Source organism: Gallinula chloropus (assembly GCF_964237585.1).
Source record: "Gallinula chloropus genome assembly, chromosome: 15".
NCBI lineage: Eukaryota > Metazoa > Chordata > Aves > Gruiformes > Rallidae > Gallinula > Gallinula chloropus.
In genome coordinates this window covers 3792850-3807326 of record NC_140100.1, presented here as the reverse complement: position 1 = coordinate 3807326, position 14477 = coordinate 3792850, and the positions used below count along the sequence as shown (strand labels likewise).

The 14477-nt window shown below is 55.1% G+C and overlaps 2 protein-coding genes across 2 annotated transcripts in view; one reads left to right on the top strand and one right to left on the bottom strand.

Moving 5' to 3' along the window:
• The window catches only part of NHERF2 (NHERF family PDZ scaffold protein 2), a gene marked incomplete at its 5' end in the record, with an annotated part of 38874 nt that extends 32766 nt beyond the window's left edge, over nt 1-6108 (top strand). The window contains 2 exons of the mRNA XM_084270968.1: nt 556-618; nt 3334-6108. Coding sequence (XP_084127094.1) covers nt 556-618; nt 3334-3492 — 222 coding nt within the window. The 3' untranslated portion in view covers nt 3493-6108. The remainder of the gene's footprint in view (nt 1-555; nt 619-3333) is intronic.
• Nucleotides 6109-6639: 531 nt separating this feature from the next.
• NTHL1 (nth like DNA glycosylase 1) lies at nt 6640-13468 on the bottom strand. Its single transcript, XM_084271064.1, has 6 exons — nt 13375-13468; nt 12642-12889; nt 10484-10654; nt 9780-9939; nt 7796-7901; nt 6640-7143 (listed from the first exon to the last, which is right to left on the bottom strand). Exons 1-6 carry the CDS (start codon nt 13448-13450, stop codon nt 7020-7022), a joined length of 885 nt encoding a protein of 294 aa, XP_084127190.1. The 5' UTR covers nt 13451-13468; the 3' UTR covers nt 6640-7019.
• Between the last annotated feature and the right edge of the window lie 1009 nt (nt 13469-14477).

The following is a 14477-nucleotide window of genomic DNA, read 5'->3' as shown; positions in this document are numbered from 1 at the left end:
AGTGATCAAGAGGGCTCAGGGGCTGAGAGGCCAGGCTCCTGGCATGCCAGCTTTCCTTGGCTCCCACTTGGCACACTTACACCTGTTGGGATGACTTGCCAGCCTGTGGAGCCAAGAGGGATGCTCACAATGTCCCCCAGACTCATTTAGCTCAGCTTAACTGCTGCAGGTTGACCTTAACGGCTTCCAGCTGGAGCATTGATTTAGGAGTTGGACAAGGCTGGCTTCAGCCCCTTTCAGTCTCTGGTCCCAGTGACAGAGGGAGGGGGTGAGCGGCTGCCTGGTGCTGTCAGGACAGGGACTGCGCTTGGCTGGCACAGGGGTTGTGGGAGAGTGGCAGATCCAGGGAGCTCTGGGGTGTGTGCATGCAGGGTGCCTTCAGCTGCACCATCCCCTCCAGGCTGTGGCCCTGGATGAGCCTGGTGTTGCTCTCAGCCCCCAGCGTGGCTGGGATGTCTGTTCCCACCAGCATGGGGCATTTTTCTGCCTGGCTCTTGTTTTTTTTTTCTAATTCTGTCTTTGTGCAACCTGGACTAACATATGAATTTCCTCTAGCTAAATGGAGGATCCACATCTTCATCTCACAGCGACCTTCAAAGTCCTGGGAAGGAATCAGAGGTAAGTCCCCCAAACTCCCCCTCCCTTTCAGACACTGCAGTAGGCACATACATGCCTCGTGGCACCAGGGGGGTTTTCTGTGCATTTTCAGCTTTGTCTCCCAGACTTGGCTACACCTGTGCCCATCCAGCAAGCAAATCCCAGAGTTTTCTTTCATCCCTTGCACTGTAGATGTGCATGAAATGGAGCCATGAGCTGTTGGCAGCTCCTGGTTCCAGTGCAGAGGTGGCCAGTGGGATGGACTAGTAACTCCTTCAGGTCAGGGGCTTGGGACCCTCAGGGTGATGGGTGCTGTAGCAGCACAAGCTGCTGTTGGAGATGCTCTTTGCCCTTTGTCAGGAGGCAGAAAAGCTGCCCAGGGGCTGCGTGACATCCCATGTTAACAGGTGAGTTTTGCAGGGGTGCAGGTGTGTGCCCCTTCCTGGCTCTGGTAGGACTTGGGAGTGCTCATCCCTTTGGGCATGGGGACCTCAGGGAGGAGGTGGCACTGCCCCAGACTGAGCAGTGGAGAAGCTCAAGGGGTAATGTCAGGGAGTTAATTGGCACTTTGCTGGGCTATGACTCGTGTGTGAAAGGAGAGGTGCAAGATGGAAGGATGTCTACAAGAGTTTTGGATCTCAAATGTAATTATACTGAGGAGGAACAGGGCAGGAGGTGAGGCTGCAAAGCTGGGAGGGCAGGAGGAGCAGAGCTGTGAGGTTCAGGGGCTGCTAACGGAAACGAGCCAAAGCTTTAAACAGCTGAAATGCTTTTAGCTTGGAGCAGAGTGACTTTATCACAGGTTTATATTCCATGTAGGAGGAGAGTGGGTTTGGTGACTGCAGGGCTGGGGCTGTTTCTCTGGTGCAGCCTGGATGGATGCTGCAGCAAAGGGCCAGGGAAGAACCAGACTTCACTGGGTAGGGTGAACGAGCCACCACAGGCAAATTTGCATTCTCCTGGTGTCATTAGTTTAGCAGGGGCTTTCTTGAGATAACAAGTAGGGGATTTCTAAAGTGCTCAAAAAATTATCTTTAGGGTGAATCTCTGCTGAAAACAGAGGAATGTCTCCATGTGGGTGCTCTGTGGGGTGTCTGCTGGTTGTTGGTGCTTGTGCTGTTGCCTGCCCCGAGATGGCTGTGAGCAAGTGCTCACACACAGCCTCCTCTGAGCACCCAGAGCCTCTAAAGCATCTCGAACACCAGCTGTGTCGGGGTGCTGTGGCCCAACGCTTGCAGCCTGGCATCTCTGTTTCTCACTGAGCACTAAATAATACATGTCCTGATCCAATGGCTGCTGCCTTTGGAAAACCAGGCTGTGTCCCAGTGCCTGAGCACAGTGGTTCCTCCCATGGAATCGCCTTAGGGCTGTTTGAAGAGATTTTCTGTCCCACCTCTGCAGTAAAAAAAGAGTTCTGGGGTGGTGGTGGGGATTTGCCTGGGGCTCTGCCCCCCCAGCTCCTAGCCTGGCCTGCTCATCAGACCAAAGTTGGAGCCATGATCCTGCAGTGGAAGACCTGTCCGTGGTTATCATCAGGGTCAGTGAAATCGCTGGAGCTCTGCACGTGTGGTCAGGCAGGGATGTGAGTGGGCAAGCTGTACCAAGGAAACAAGGCTGTTTCCTTACGACTGAAGGTCTTGGCTCAGTACATTTGTGCACTGATGACATGAGTGCAGCTGGATGGAGCTGCTTCTCCCTGAGCTGGGCTCCTCGGGCACCTCTGCCCTGCCCAGCACTGAGACAGGCGCTGGCAAAGCCTCAGGCACAGATGTGATCAAAGAACTCGGTACCGGTGTGATCAGTGAAGCAGCAGCTTTACCTTGCACCCGCTGTGGAGTGTGCTGCCCACTGAAACCAGCACCGAGCCAAGTCCCAACAGGGATGGTGCTTCCCAGACCTGTGTGGCTTGAGGGGTGCGATGGAGTGAAGGCATTTTGGGCAGGTGTCAGCTGTACACTGAGGACAGGGTTGGCTGTCCTTCACCTCCTTGTGGGAACATGAGGGGTGGTTAGTGGAGGGGCACCCTGGCTTTCTGCTCTGGGCACACAGTGCCACAGTGTCTGTAGCAAGGACGGGGCCTTTTCCTATTTTAAAAAGTATTTCTACTAAGCTGGCAGAAAGACGTGTTTTTCAAAGCACATCCCAAAATAGAAACTGCCCTGACCAGTGTCCTATGGCTGCTTTGCTGGGCAGGCCAGCTGGGTACACAGTGCAGCATCCCCCACCCCTGCCTCGGGTGCTCTGGGAGTGAGCAGGTGCCTGGGCAGGCAAACATGGAGAGGTGGTGAGGAGGGGGGATGCTTACCACAACTCCTCGGAGCCCTGAGGCTCACCCAGCTTGCTCCTTGATCCCTGCTTTCTGACTATACAGGGACTACACAGCATGTTTTCCCTCTGGCACCAGTTTGTGTTTCTGCTTTTCCACTGCCAGCCGTGGCAGCCACACGTTCTTCAGATGGGGGGGGAACAACAACCCCCACAAAACGCAGTGTAGTCATTAACTCAGTGGCCACAGGGATGCTGCTGCCAGCGAAACCACAGCCACCACACAGGGGAGGGACTTTGACTCTGCTCTAAAACCCATCCCTACCTCTGTGTGTGCTGGAGGAGAAGCCTCTGCCGTGGCTGTGCGGGGTGAAATGCCCCAGGACACCATGGCCGTGCTCGCAGCGGTGCAGGGGGGGGGTGGTGGGAATGCTGCCACGGGCTGACAGCGTTTCTCCCTTCCCCACGCAGGATGGGGACGCAGAGAAGAAAGACCCCTTTGAGGAGAGCGGGCTGACCCTGAGCCCGACGGCTGCCGAGGCCAAGGAGAAGGTGCGGGCCAAGCGGGTGAAGAAGAGGGCGCCGCAGATGGACTGGAACAAGAAGCGGGAGATCTTCAGCAACTTCTGAGCCCTGCTGGGAGCCGCCGTCCGCTCTTCTCCTGCCCCTGCCCCAGCTCGGACATTTCTGAGGTGCCTACGCCCTGTCCTTCAGTGTCCACGTGAGATGCTTTGTGCTCTGCTCTTCACTGGTTGCTTTTACAAGGCGTATTTTAAAGTCCTTTATTTTTTATTTTTTATTATTATTATTGTTACTCACCAGCGATTCTCATAAGACAAATGTGACCAAAGCTGCTTCTCTTGCTTGCTCTTCAGCCCAGCTCTGGCTGCCCACCGTCTCCCCTGTGAGAAAGGACTTGGAAGAGTTTAACCCTCGTTTTCTTCCCTGCATCATTTAGGCTTCTGTTACCTTTTCTTTTGTTATTTGGGGTGTTTGTTTTGGTTTTGCGGGTGTCCCAGACTGAGCCCCGTGGGATGCTCTGTGCCCCTGTGCAAATGTCTTATGGCCTTGTGCCCCCAGTGTGGTGGGGGTCTGTGGGGTGGGGGTGTACCTAGCACCCCATCCCAGCTCCCCATCTGCTGCATTAACTACTCACACGATGGGAAAATGGACAGTGACTGTAAATTGCTCCCGTTTGCTTTGCAAGTGAAACAAAAAAGGTTTTGTTTTGTTTTTAAAATGAAGTCCCATGTGTTTCCAGTTAATTTAGGAACCTCCTTCCCCACCACCGACTCCTGCCCCAGCAATAAAAGTCCCTTTTCCATCCCTGACAGCTCTGCGGAGGGGAGAGGGCAGGATTTAAACACAAAACCCTAACCCAGCAGCCCAAATACCACAGACCTCACTGTTTGCAGATGTTAATGCAGCCCTGAGTGGCAGGGCAAGGCAGGGAGCAGGGCTGGTCCTGCCTCACAGCACAAGGAGTGGTGCTGCCAGCCTGGCTCCTGCAGCCTTGAGAGAAGACAAGAGCCACGAGATGCTACAAAACACCTTTGGACAGACTTGAAAGTGAGCACAAGGCAGCATCTGTTTCCTGGGAGGAACATGGGGCTCTCACTGCGGGCTTGGTGCTTGGGAAGTGGGGCTCAGCAGTGGCTATGCCTGGGAGCTGGGTCCTGGCCAGGATCTGCGCCTGTCCCCGCCCTGGTTTGTTACTTCTGGGCTGGGATTTGATGATGCTTGTCTGTGGAGCATCACTGAGGGTCTGTCTCGCTGTGGGGAGAGTGTCCTCTGATGCTGAGGGCTCTGCGTGGGGCTGGCTACGAAGCAGGCAGCGGATTGATGGAGTGGGCAGCTGCTTTGGCTTTCTGTGGCCTCCTTTGGAAACACCTTGTTCTTGGTAATAAAGCCTCAAAAATGTATCTTAAAAGCATTATAAATTAAGCCTATTTAAGCTCTTTTATTACTTGCCTTTGGCCGTGAAGGAGGGAAAATGACTAAGCTGAACTACACCACTCTCCGACTGCAGACGGGGGTGTTTTACCAGGGCAGGGTCCTGGCTGTGCTGGGGCAGCCCCCTCCCTCCCACACTCAGCCAGGGTGGCAGCTGGGTATTTCAGCTCAGATGCTGAGGCAGCAGTGGGAAGAGACTGGGCACAGCAGGCCAGTCGAGTACAAAACCACTTTCCCCAGCTAAGAGCAAATGGCAGCAATCCCTTGGACATGGCTCCCCATTTCAAAATGCCTGGCTGTGGTTTTGCTGTGTGACTCCAGCACTGCTGTGCTACAAGCCCACAGCCTTTGGGGTAGTCAGCGTGCTACAGACACCATACTGGCTGTGCATTTCTTAAGTACTGAGCTAAACAGTGCCTTAAAACATCTACTGCTCTCCTTGGCCAGCAGCGGGTCGGGGTGTTGGCTTCATGGTGGGGAGCTGCTGATGCCTGTGGCTGGCTGGCCTGAGAGCATGGAAAGCTTCAGGGGTGATGGAGATGAGTTCTCTTTTATGAAAGTTATCTTTTAGGAATGTCAATGGGCTGAACAGGTTGAAAATAATGATGCTGGAGAGGAACCTGGTGCAGGTATGTGGCTGTTGGTGATAAGATTGGCAGTGGGATGATGGCTCAGGATGCAGAGAGGTTTGTGTCCTCTCCAGGACTCTGCCATTAAGAAGACACCTCTTCCTTACCCCACTTTGAAGACAGTTACCTGCTGCGTTCTTGGTCCCCAAAATATTTTGCTTCTATAAATCAGGAGCCCTTCTTTTGCATGGTATGCACACTGCTTCCCATGCCTGCACAGCCAAACTCCAGGCAGAGCCCTGGTCTGCACAGGGCAGAGCATTCCCCATTACACTGACCTGAATGCCACACTCTGATGCATGTCAGAGAGCAAAGACACGTCTGTAAATACCCTATTTCTCATTCAAGATGGGACCACTGTAGTCAAGGGGAGGGCAGGGGGAAAGAACATGTAGTTTTGAATGCAGATCAAAAGAAATCAGGTGTGCAAATCTGTGCTGGTAAGATTTAAAAAAAATCTTAATCTCTGCTTAGTCCATGGAAACTGCTCCTGGTTAAAGCACTTACTGTATTTCTGACATCTTGTAGCTCAGTAGTAATTATTCAGTTCCTGTACATTTAACTTGGAAAAAAAAGAAAATCAATGAAGTATAAGGCTGTCAGCTGCATTGTAAAAACATAATGTACACTGTAATGTCAGTAATAAACTTTGTTTTCCCATGTACTGAGTACTGATTTGCTAGTTCCTCATCTGTTTGGTAGGGAACTTCAGGGCAGAATTACAGCCTTCTTTAGCACATTATAAACTTTGCTTCCTCCTGCCTGTTTAAAGGGTAGCTGAAATTATCCCTTTGAAGCCCCACAGTGAAGTCAGTGCTGCCCTTTCTTTGAAGAACAAAACACAGACAGTGGTGGTGTCCCTTCTGTCAGCTCCTGAGGCACACAGTAGCCTGGTTCCTCTGGGCACTGTAACCCTTGCTGGCTTGTCTCCTGCACCCCATGCTCTGTGTTCACCCCCACCACCAGCTCTTCTGCTACCAGGACCCAAAGGCCACTTGTGCTGGCTCAGAGGCTGCAGCTGTACCCTATTCACAGCCGTGCCCCTCGCTGCCCGGGCTAGGCAGGAGCCTTGGCAGGTTACATGCTGCTGGCTCTTGCTGGCAGGGCTGGTTGCTATGGTCTCACTCTTTGGTTAGGCCTGTCCTGCTCTCCTCCCCCTGCCCTGCATTGCACAGATGCCAGCAAACCTCACAGGTGGAAAAAAACCACCACCACCACCTTTATTCAAGGAGTACTTACAAGCAGCAGCAAGTTGCATAGGACAAAGCATTTCTCTCCAGCTACTCCTGACATGGGACAGCCAGCTGTGCTGCCAGGGCATGCTCAGGCATTCACACAGGGGCTGGAGCCTTTAGCACTGACACAGCAGGGCTGCAGGGCTGTGAAAGACCCTTTTTCCTCTGGAGAGCTCAGCGGCTGCTCCCTCCCCAGAGATGCAGAGCTGGCTGCAGCAGTCTCCAGTTTCCCTGCAGTCACACAGCCAGCCCCGTGCACAGCACAGCTTTCCTGGGGCTCAGCTCTGGGCAGCTGCTGGGCTGAAGCAGCTTTGCTGCTCTGTGAAGGCTGGATGATCACTCAGCATCTCTTAGCAGCTGGGCAGATGTCTTGATTGAGGCACTCGTTACAGCGTGGGTTCACAGGCAGGCAGGTCTGCTGGCCAAAGCCCACCAAGAGCCAGTTTAACTCCCTCCAGAGATCCCTGCAGTGAGAGGAAAAACATAACCTTTCCTATACAGCTGCCTGGAGGGGCTAGAGCAGCCCACTTTTTCCTACTGCCTGTTCCTGGCTTCCCAAGGTGCCTGGAGGCAGGTTCCAGCCTCCTGCTAAGACCAGCTCTCCTAACCTCTCCTGATCCTCTGAACTGGGGTGAGGAGCAGAGGACAGACACATGAAGTGCCTCTGGTTGTTCTCTTGTGCTACAGCATGTACCAGGTGTGGGGACACAACAGAGTACCTGTCAGCTGGCATCTGATCCTGAAGATTAAGCACCAGTGAAGGCCAGAATACAACCATGGACTGATACTGCTGTGGCCATTAGGCTCAGCAGGGTCCTGTGTAGAAAAGGACCTGGCTTGGGTCACGGTAAACTTGTCAAGGCAAGAACTGGGCATCAAGGCCTCCAGGCACCTGGCTGCACTGGTGGTGGTTGATACATCTGATAGCCAGAAAACACCAAGTAGCTGAGATGCTGCAGCTGCCAACAGCTCTCTGGGAAAGGAGAAAGACCTGCAGACCAGAGGAGGGACCCACAGAGCAGTCTCTGAAAATGCTGCAAGCAGGACTGCGCAGACATGGCCTCTGCAGCTGTCCAAGGGGCTTGATGGGAAGAAAGCTGCAGTCTCAGGCCTTACCTGGGCAGCCAGTCCTCCAGCGCTACCCGAGTTTCCTCGGGGTATCTGGTCTCCTTCTTCACCCACTTCAGCCTGTTTGTGATCCTGTGCACATGGGTGTCCACAGCTAGGAAAGGAGAGCCCAGAGTTTAGGTGGGGGCAGACACACCTGAAGGGAGAGCGCACAGCCAAGACCTGCCCAGCACAGCACACCAGGTACATTACCCTGCACAGGGTTCTGCCAGCCAGCAGGAACAGGGAGATGAAACAGGAGGGGGGAGGCTCACTGCAGAACAAACAGGCTGCTTTCCTCCTAGGCCCCAAGCCAAAAGCAAGAGGGGTATCTCCCCCCCCCCCCCACGCAGCCAGCGACACGCTCACACGACCTGACCCAGCCTTCCTTCAAAGGTTTTGCATGCTCTGATCCAGCAGGGCAGCCTGTCCCAGGGGCTCTTCCTCCCTGAGTCTCAGCTGACGTTACGTAAGCTGCAATCTCTGCCCCTTAAGTTTACCCAGATGGAAAACACATTTCATAATACCTACCAACACAAGAGGGGCTGTGAGCTCAAATGAATGTTTATAAAGTGCTTTGAGCTAAAAAGCTCTGAATGCAAAGTGTATTATTGTTAGATCAGCAGCGATAAACCTGTCTCTATGGCTAATTGGGCAAAACCCAGGAAACTGCTGTAAACAGGAAGACTGAGACTTTGCCTCCTAAATCAAAACTGAGCACACAATTATTTGGAAAACAGTTGGCTAGTTTGGCTCCCTCTAGACTTCCCTCCCCCACAGCAGGGAGAGAACAGACCCCAAGTGCTGTCGAATCTAGTGCAAAAGCCACATTTCGTGCTGCTGCTGGTCACTGGTGGGGCTGCAGGAGGCAGCTGCCGCCTTGTGCTGACCTTGGGCTGTGTGCTGGCTCCAGCAGCAGTCATTCATCAGGTGGCACCATTCCTGGACTTCCCAGAGCTCCTCAATTAAGCAGCAAATACACTTGGAATATTAATCTGTCCCCAGGGGCCCGCAGCCTGCTGGGACCCTGCAGCCGATGGTCCAGCCCCATCTGCAGGCTGCTGCAGGCAGCTCTGCAGCCAGCCACACTCTCTCCCTCTGTGCTCCCAAAACGAGCACCCTGCTCCCCAGATGAGCATCCTCTGGGAGCAAACCTGCCCTAGGTGTGGCCTAGGCCCCTCTCCAACACAGACTTCTCCTACGTTCCCTGTTCACCAAACAGGGTAAATAAACACATGTACCTGTTGTCACCCAGCCACAGGACCTAAACCAGATCAGAAATTCTGCAGCTACTGCCAGAGACCACTTCTGTCTACAGCCCATGATGAACTACCCCCTTGCAATGGTAATTTTGACTAAGTGCTGCTTTTGTCCTCTTACAGCTTGGCAAACAAAAGTTTATTTAACAGATGAAACTCTGGAACAAAAGTCACCTCAGACTATCCTACAACTACCCCCAAATCACAGGGACCTGGGGAATGGATCCCTTGGCTGGCTTTTGCTTCACCTGCTAAACTGAGTCCATCCCAACCCACGAGTTTCTCACTTTTACTCTTCTGATTCTCTCCCCCTCCTGCTGTGGGGGGACTGAGCGAGCAGCTGTGTGGGTCGCTCGACACCTACCACCTCTCACTTGCCACCAAAGAGATTTCAAAGGGTTATTCTGCCAGCACATCTTTTTGGATGCCTACCCAACTTAAGCAACACTCACACTGCTTAGCAGCATCTGAGGGGACGAAGGGACTGCCCTTGTGGATTTGCACTACTGAATTTGGGGAAAAACCAGTAGCTGGATCCATGTTTAAATCCTGTATCAACTCATCTTCTGAGAGTGGTCAACGGTCACATCTTTCACCCACCCAAATACTCTACAGATGACTAAACTGAGGCTCCTGAGGCAGGCAGTTTACTCAGCTGCAATGCTTCCCCTCTGCCCAGAGAAAGGATCAGGCAGGATTTAGGAAAGGAATGGGGAAAATACAGTCTGACCTACCTATTCCAGACACACTGTCCCAGGCAATGTTCATGGCCAAGTGTGCCATTTTGGGTCCAACTCCTGGCAGCTTTACCAGCTCCTCCACAGTTCTTGGTATGTCACCCCCGTATTTCTGCTTCAGGATGGCTGTTGTCTGCTTTATGTACTTCACCTTGTTCTGGAAAACCAAGGGGAAAGGCAGAAAATCCAAGTTGCCCTCCAATACAGGAGAACAGACACACAGTTCAGAAAACAAACCATTCCTGAGCATATGCTACATGTGAGGCCACACGCTGGAGTTTGTAGAGGGGAAAAAAAAAGAGAGAGATCTTTGATTTCTCCTTGAAAACAAAATGCTAAGACCTGATTAGCTGTAACCTCCTCTGCACACCCCAGGCACTGCAGCAAACAATCCTGCTGTGAATACAAATTGCTAAAACTGGCGTAAAATAGCAGGCTTCAGCTTGGCTCCAGGGGACAGATCAGCACTGGGCAGGGCACAGGCGAACTCCAGCTGGAGGTGTGTCTCTCAGGAGCAGGGCTGGTGTGCACCCACCTCCTGCCTTCATCACCTGCCATCAGCTCAGCGACTGGCCTGAGTACGGGAGCCTGCACCTGCCTGGCACTCCTCTCCTGGGCCACTGAGCTGTCTCTGACATGGGGATGTTGGACCACGGAAGGGGTTTCACCCACGATGGGTGCTGCCCTGATCCTGCACTCACCCTCCAGAATCCTACAGGGTAAATGATCTGTCCAAGTGTCGCATCATCCATCTGCAAAATGCTGTCAACTGTGAGGCCGTGCTGCCTCAGGCGCAGCATAGCAGCCGATGTCACCTGGTCCTTGGTTTGGCTGGACAGCATCAGTGACAGCAGAACTTGGTAGCGCATAACCTGGGGAGAAGGAGACAGTGAGAGACCCTCAGATGTCTGCAAGGATCCAGCTGCCTTTAGGTCTTGGTTCTCCCATCCAGTCTAGTGCGTAACACGGACCCACCCTGGTTCAGCCATATCCATCTGTAAGAGACTGGAAGGCTGCAACAGAAATAATCCATGACCTTTTAGTTCCACCACACAATACAGGGAGAAAAGAAACACCTTCAATCTAAGCAGTCAGCGTGTGTACAAGGGCAGAGAGCAGCTACTGTCCGCTGGGATCTCATAGCCAAAGATGCCAGTGCTTTGCCTCAAAAGGCCAGACAAAGCTTTTCCTGATGATGGGATTCTCAGGAGACCCCATGGGACGTACAAGTAAAAATGCCCAACAATTTTTCATGCAACTTCTGCTCTAAAGCTGGTTCTGAAAATTCCATCCCTTTCCTACTATGCTTCAGTAGGAACTGGGTGTTTCTGGCTCCAATGAGCTCCTTACAAAACCCAGTCTAAAGAACTGGGATGACAGAGACTCGGAGATGAAGCACAAACCCCAGAAGCTCTTTGTATGCTGCCATGCAAGGTTTAGCCCAGACCATTCACACCCTATTTTTCAACTGGTATTTCCCCAGATCTAATGCTGTCCCCAAGAGAAGGAGGAAAATGATGCAACTAACCTGGGCTGACCCAGGATACAATTCTTCCTCCAGCTCTCTTACAAATAAGTGTACAAAACCGCAGGAACAGCAGGAATCTCTGAGCACATGGAAGTAGGTAATCGTGTGAGGAGCACTGGTGTGTGCTGAGAGTTACAATATCCACTTTTTCTTGGAAGCAACAACCCCACTTCCCTTGAGAAGTTATTTCCGTGTTGTACACCGTGGTCCCCCGGCCCCACAGCTGTTCCTGGTGTCAGCCCACGTGGCTGCAGAGCGTGTGACACCGTCTGAACCTGGAGTCAAAGCCAACTGCTCTCCCCCCAGGGATCCAAGCCCAAGGCACGATGCCAGCAATGAGGACAGAGACCCCTCCCTCAGAGCCCGACAGGTCGCTGTGGAGCACAGGATTCCTGCTGCTCTGCTGGTGGGTTATCTCCACGTTCCCACACCAGTGCTGTGCACGGACAGCAGAGCCCTGCAGCCCCAGGTCCCAGTGCCACGCTCTGCTTTGTTTGTTGTACTGATGCGGATGATCCCCTCAGAGGGAGGTGTCATTTGGGGGCTTTGATTGTGTTCCCAGCACAGTGCCATCCCAGCATGGCCCTTCCTTTCAACCAGCACCTCCTTAAAAGTGGACCACAAGAGGGGAGGAAGCCAACCTACGCGTATGTACGGCTCTGAAAACCATAACAGCAGCCTGAAAGTTTTTTCCTGCCCCCCCTTGCCTTTTCTCCATACTGTTTTTTCCTCTGTATTGCAGATTCATCTTGCTGGATAGTTTATTTGGACTCCTATCAAGATTTTTAAGAAAAAAGGGACACGCCTTCGTGACCTGCCAGCCTGTCCCAGAAGACAGCACTGCCATAATACATACTCAGGGTTTTCACGCCCAGGTCCAAAATCCTCCCGTGTCTGCCTCAGCTCCTGCTCTTGATTCAGCCTGCTAACACTTCTGGCAGCCGTTTAAGCAGAGGACAAGGACCTTTCACAGCTGTGTTTGCTGGTCTCTAATGCTCTGCATGGGGTGAATACGAGCGGAGAACATCTCAGAAAACACCCCCTGCCATTTCACAACGGCTGTCTGAAGCCAACAAGCCCAATGCCAGAGAGGCAGCAGCTGACTCTCCTCCTTTAGCAGGATGTGCAGTTTCTCTCATTCACGTGCTTCTGCAGCAGCCTCTTGTGGGACCAACCCCAGCCCGGAGTCCTGGCATGGCCCACATTTATTTTTCTGTTCAAAGTGGGACATATCCAGGGGCAACACGAGGATGAGGGAGGCCAGGGGGCTCCAGAAACTGGCTGCATTTTCATGTGTCTGCCTGGCAGAGCAGGGCAGCAGGTGCTGTTACCTGTGGAGGAGCGCTGCTGTCGTAACACTTCTCCACTCCCATCTCATCCACAGGAGCATCTCTGTTCTTCCTCATCTCCCGGATGCGCTCCAGCTGCTGCCTCCAGTCCTTTGGCTCCCAGCGTGGTCTCTGGGGCTCAGCTGCCCCCTGCTCAGTGCCATCCCCCAGCCCAGTTTCGTACGCAATGGCGACATTCTTCCTCCTCCTGCTGCGCCTCAGGATGCTGGCTGTGCCCTGGGCCTGGCTCACTGCAAGAGATGGGCCAGAGACCGTCAGGCTGCAGCCAGGGGAAAGAAGCCCTTGTCTCCCACCGGGGCCCAGTGTGCAGGCAACCAGCCCCGGGGACTCCAGCCAGGGCTGCGCTTGTCTTGCCCGCACTCCGAGCAGCAACGCATCAAGTCCACCCACCCCTAAGGGGAGCCAGCCGCGGGGCGAGGAGTGGCTGGGAAGGACCCGGGGAGCAGGGGGCATCAGGTGGGGACACGCGTGTCACACCTACGGGGACGGGTCCCAAACACGCAGCAGGCTGCAGAGGGACAAGACGCCCAGGCCACCACCCGGCGCCACAGGCAGGGCAGCCGCCGCATCCCGGACCCCAAGGGGGATGTGACGAGGACCCCGTGCTCCAGCCCCCCGGCTGGGCGGACCCTCCCCCCCAGCTTGCAGACCCCCCGGGCCCCCCTCCCCGTCCCAAGGCCGGCCTGCCAGCACCGGCCAGCACCCCTCCCCGTACCTCCAGCCACACCCCGGGCTCTACTGAGCCGGGTGGCCGCCGCCCGCCCACGGCCGGCGGACACTGCCGCGCACATGGCGGCAGCGGCGCCGGCCCCGCACACTACCGGCCCCGGCGTGCTCCGCGGCGGGCGCGGGCGCCGGAAGCGGCGGGTCTTCCGCCGGGGGCGGGGCGCGGTGCGGGGGGGTGGCCGGCGCGGAGCGGAGCGCAGGCGGGGGCCGCCGGGGCCGCGGGTCGGCGGGTGAGCGACTGGAGGGGAGTGAGGGGTTAATGAGCAGCGGTCCCGTTGTCCGGGCGGGGGACGCTGGCTGGGCCGCGGAGCGCGGGGGCCTGGCTGGGCCTAGCGGGAGGCGGGGCCTTGTCGTTCCCCGGGGGTGTGTGTGTGGGGCTGCCTCCGGCTTGCGGGTGTCCCCCAGGTGTCCCCTGCCAGGGAGCCAGGGGCGTGCGGGGGGACCCTGTGGCCCGTCCCCCGTTTGTGTCCCTGAGGGGTTGTGGCATGTCCCGGGGAGGCGGTGAGGGGACTCTGCTGCGGTCCCGGCGTGCATGGGGGCCGTGGGGGGAACACTGTGCCGTGCGCTGGGGTCTCCTGGGGGCTGCGGTGTGGCCCCCCGGGGCTGGGGGCTGCGGCGTGTCCCCAGGTGATGGGGGTGGAGGGGTGGGCATGGCGCGTCCCCCGGGCTGCTGGGACAGGGCCTGCCGTGTGTCCCTGGGGAGCATAACAGATTGATGTGGCGGGTCCCTGGGGGCGTGGGGTGTAGCTGGGGGGTGCTGGGTTTCGGGGTCAGGGTACTGGGGCTCTGCCAGGGTGCCAGGAGTGGGAGTCCTGCTCTGTCCTCCTCTGAGCAGGGTGTTGAGGAGCGGTGGGTCCTGGAGACAGGTCCAGGGGGATGTGTCTGTCCTTGCTGTAATGGGTGTCGCTTGCTCTTGCTCCCCCTCTTTTCTCCCTGCCATGGCAGCATTTGGATGTCTGAGTGCTCAGATTCGTAGGTCCTTCTTCACGTCTGGCTGCTTTCAAGAGCTGCTTTACAGCGCTGTGTGCTTGTCCCTTCCTTTTGGACTGGGAACAAGTGCTTCACCTCACACTGGCCAGAAAGAGTGTGTGT

Bases quoted from the DNA above. Each gene is read 5' to 3' on its own strand.
- NTHL1 (XM_084271064.1), bottom strand. From the start codon at position 13,450: ATGTGCGCGGCAGTGTCCGCCGGCCGTGGGCGGGCGGCGGCCACCCGG. The intron at 12,890-13,374 runs GTACGGGGAGGG...CATCTCTTGCAG, and splicing joins AGCCCGGGGTGTGGCTGGAG to TGAGCCAGGCCCAGGGCACA. The intron at 10,655-12,641 runs GTAACAGCACCT...CCTTCTCCCCAG, and splicing joins ACAGCAGCGCTCCTCCACAG to GTTATGCGCTACCAAGTTCT.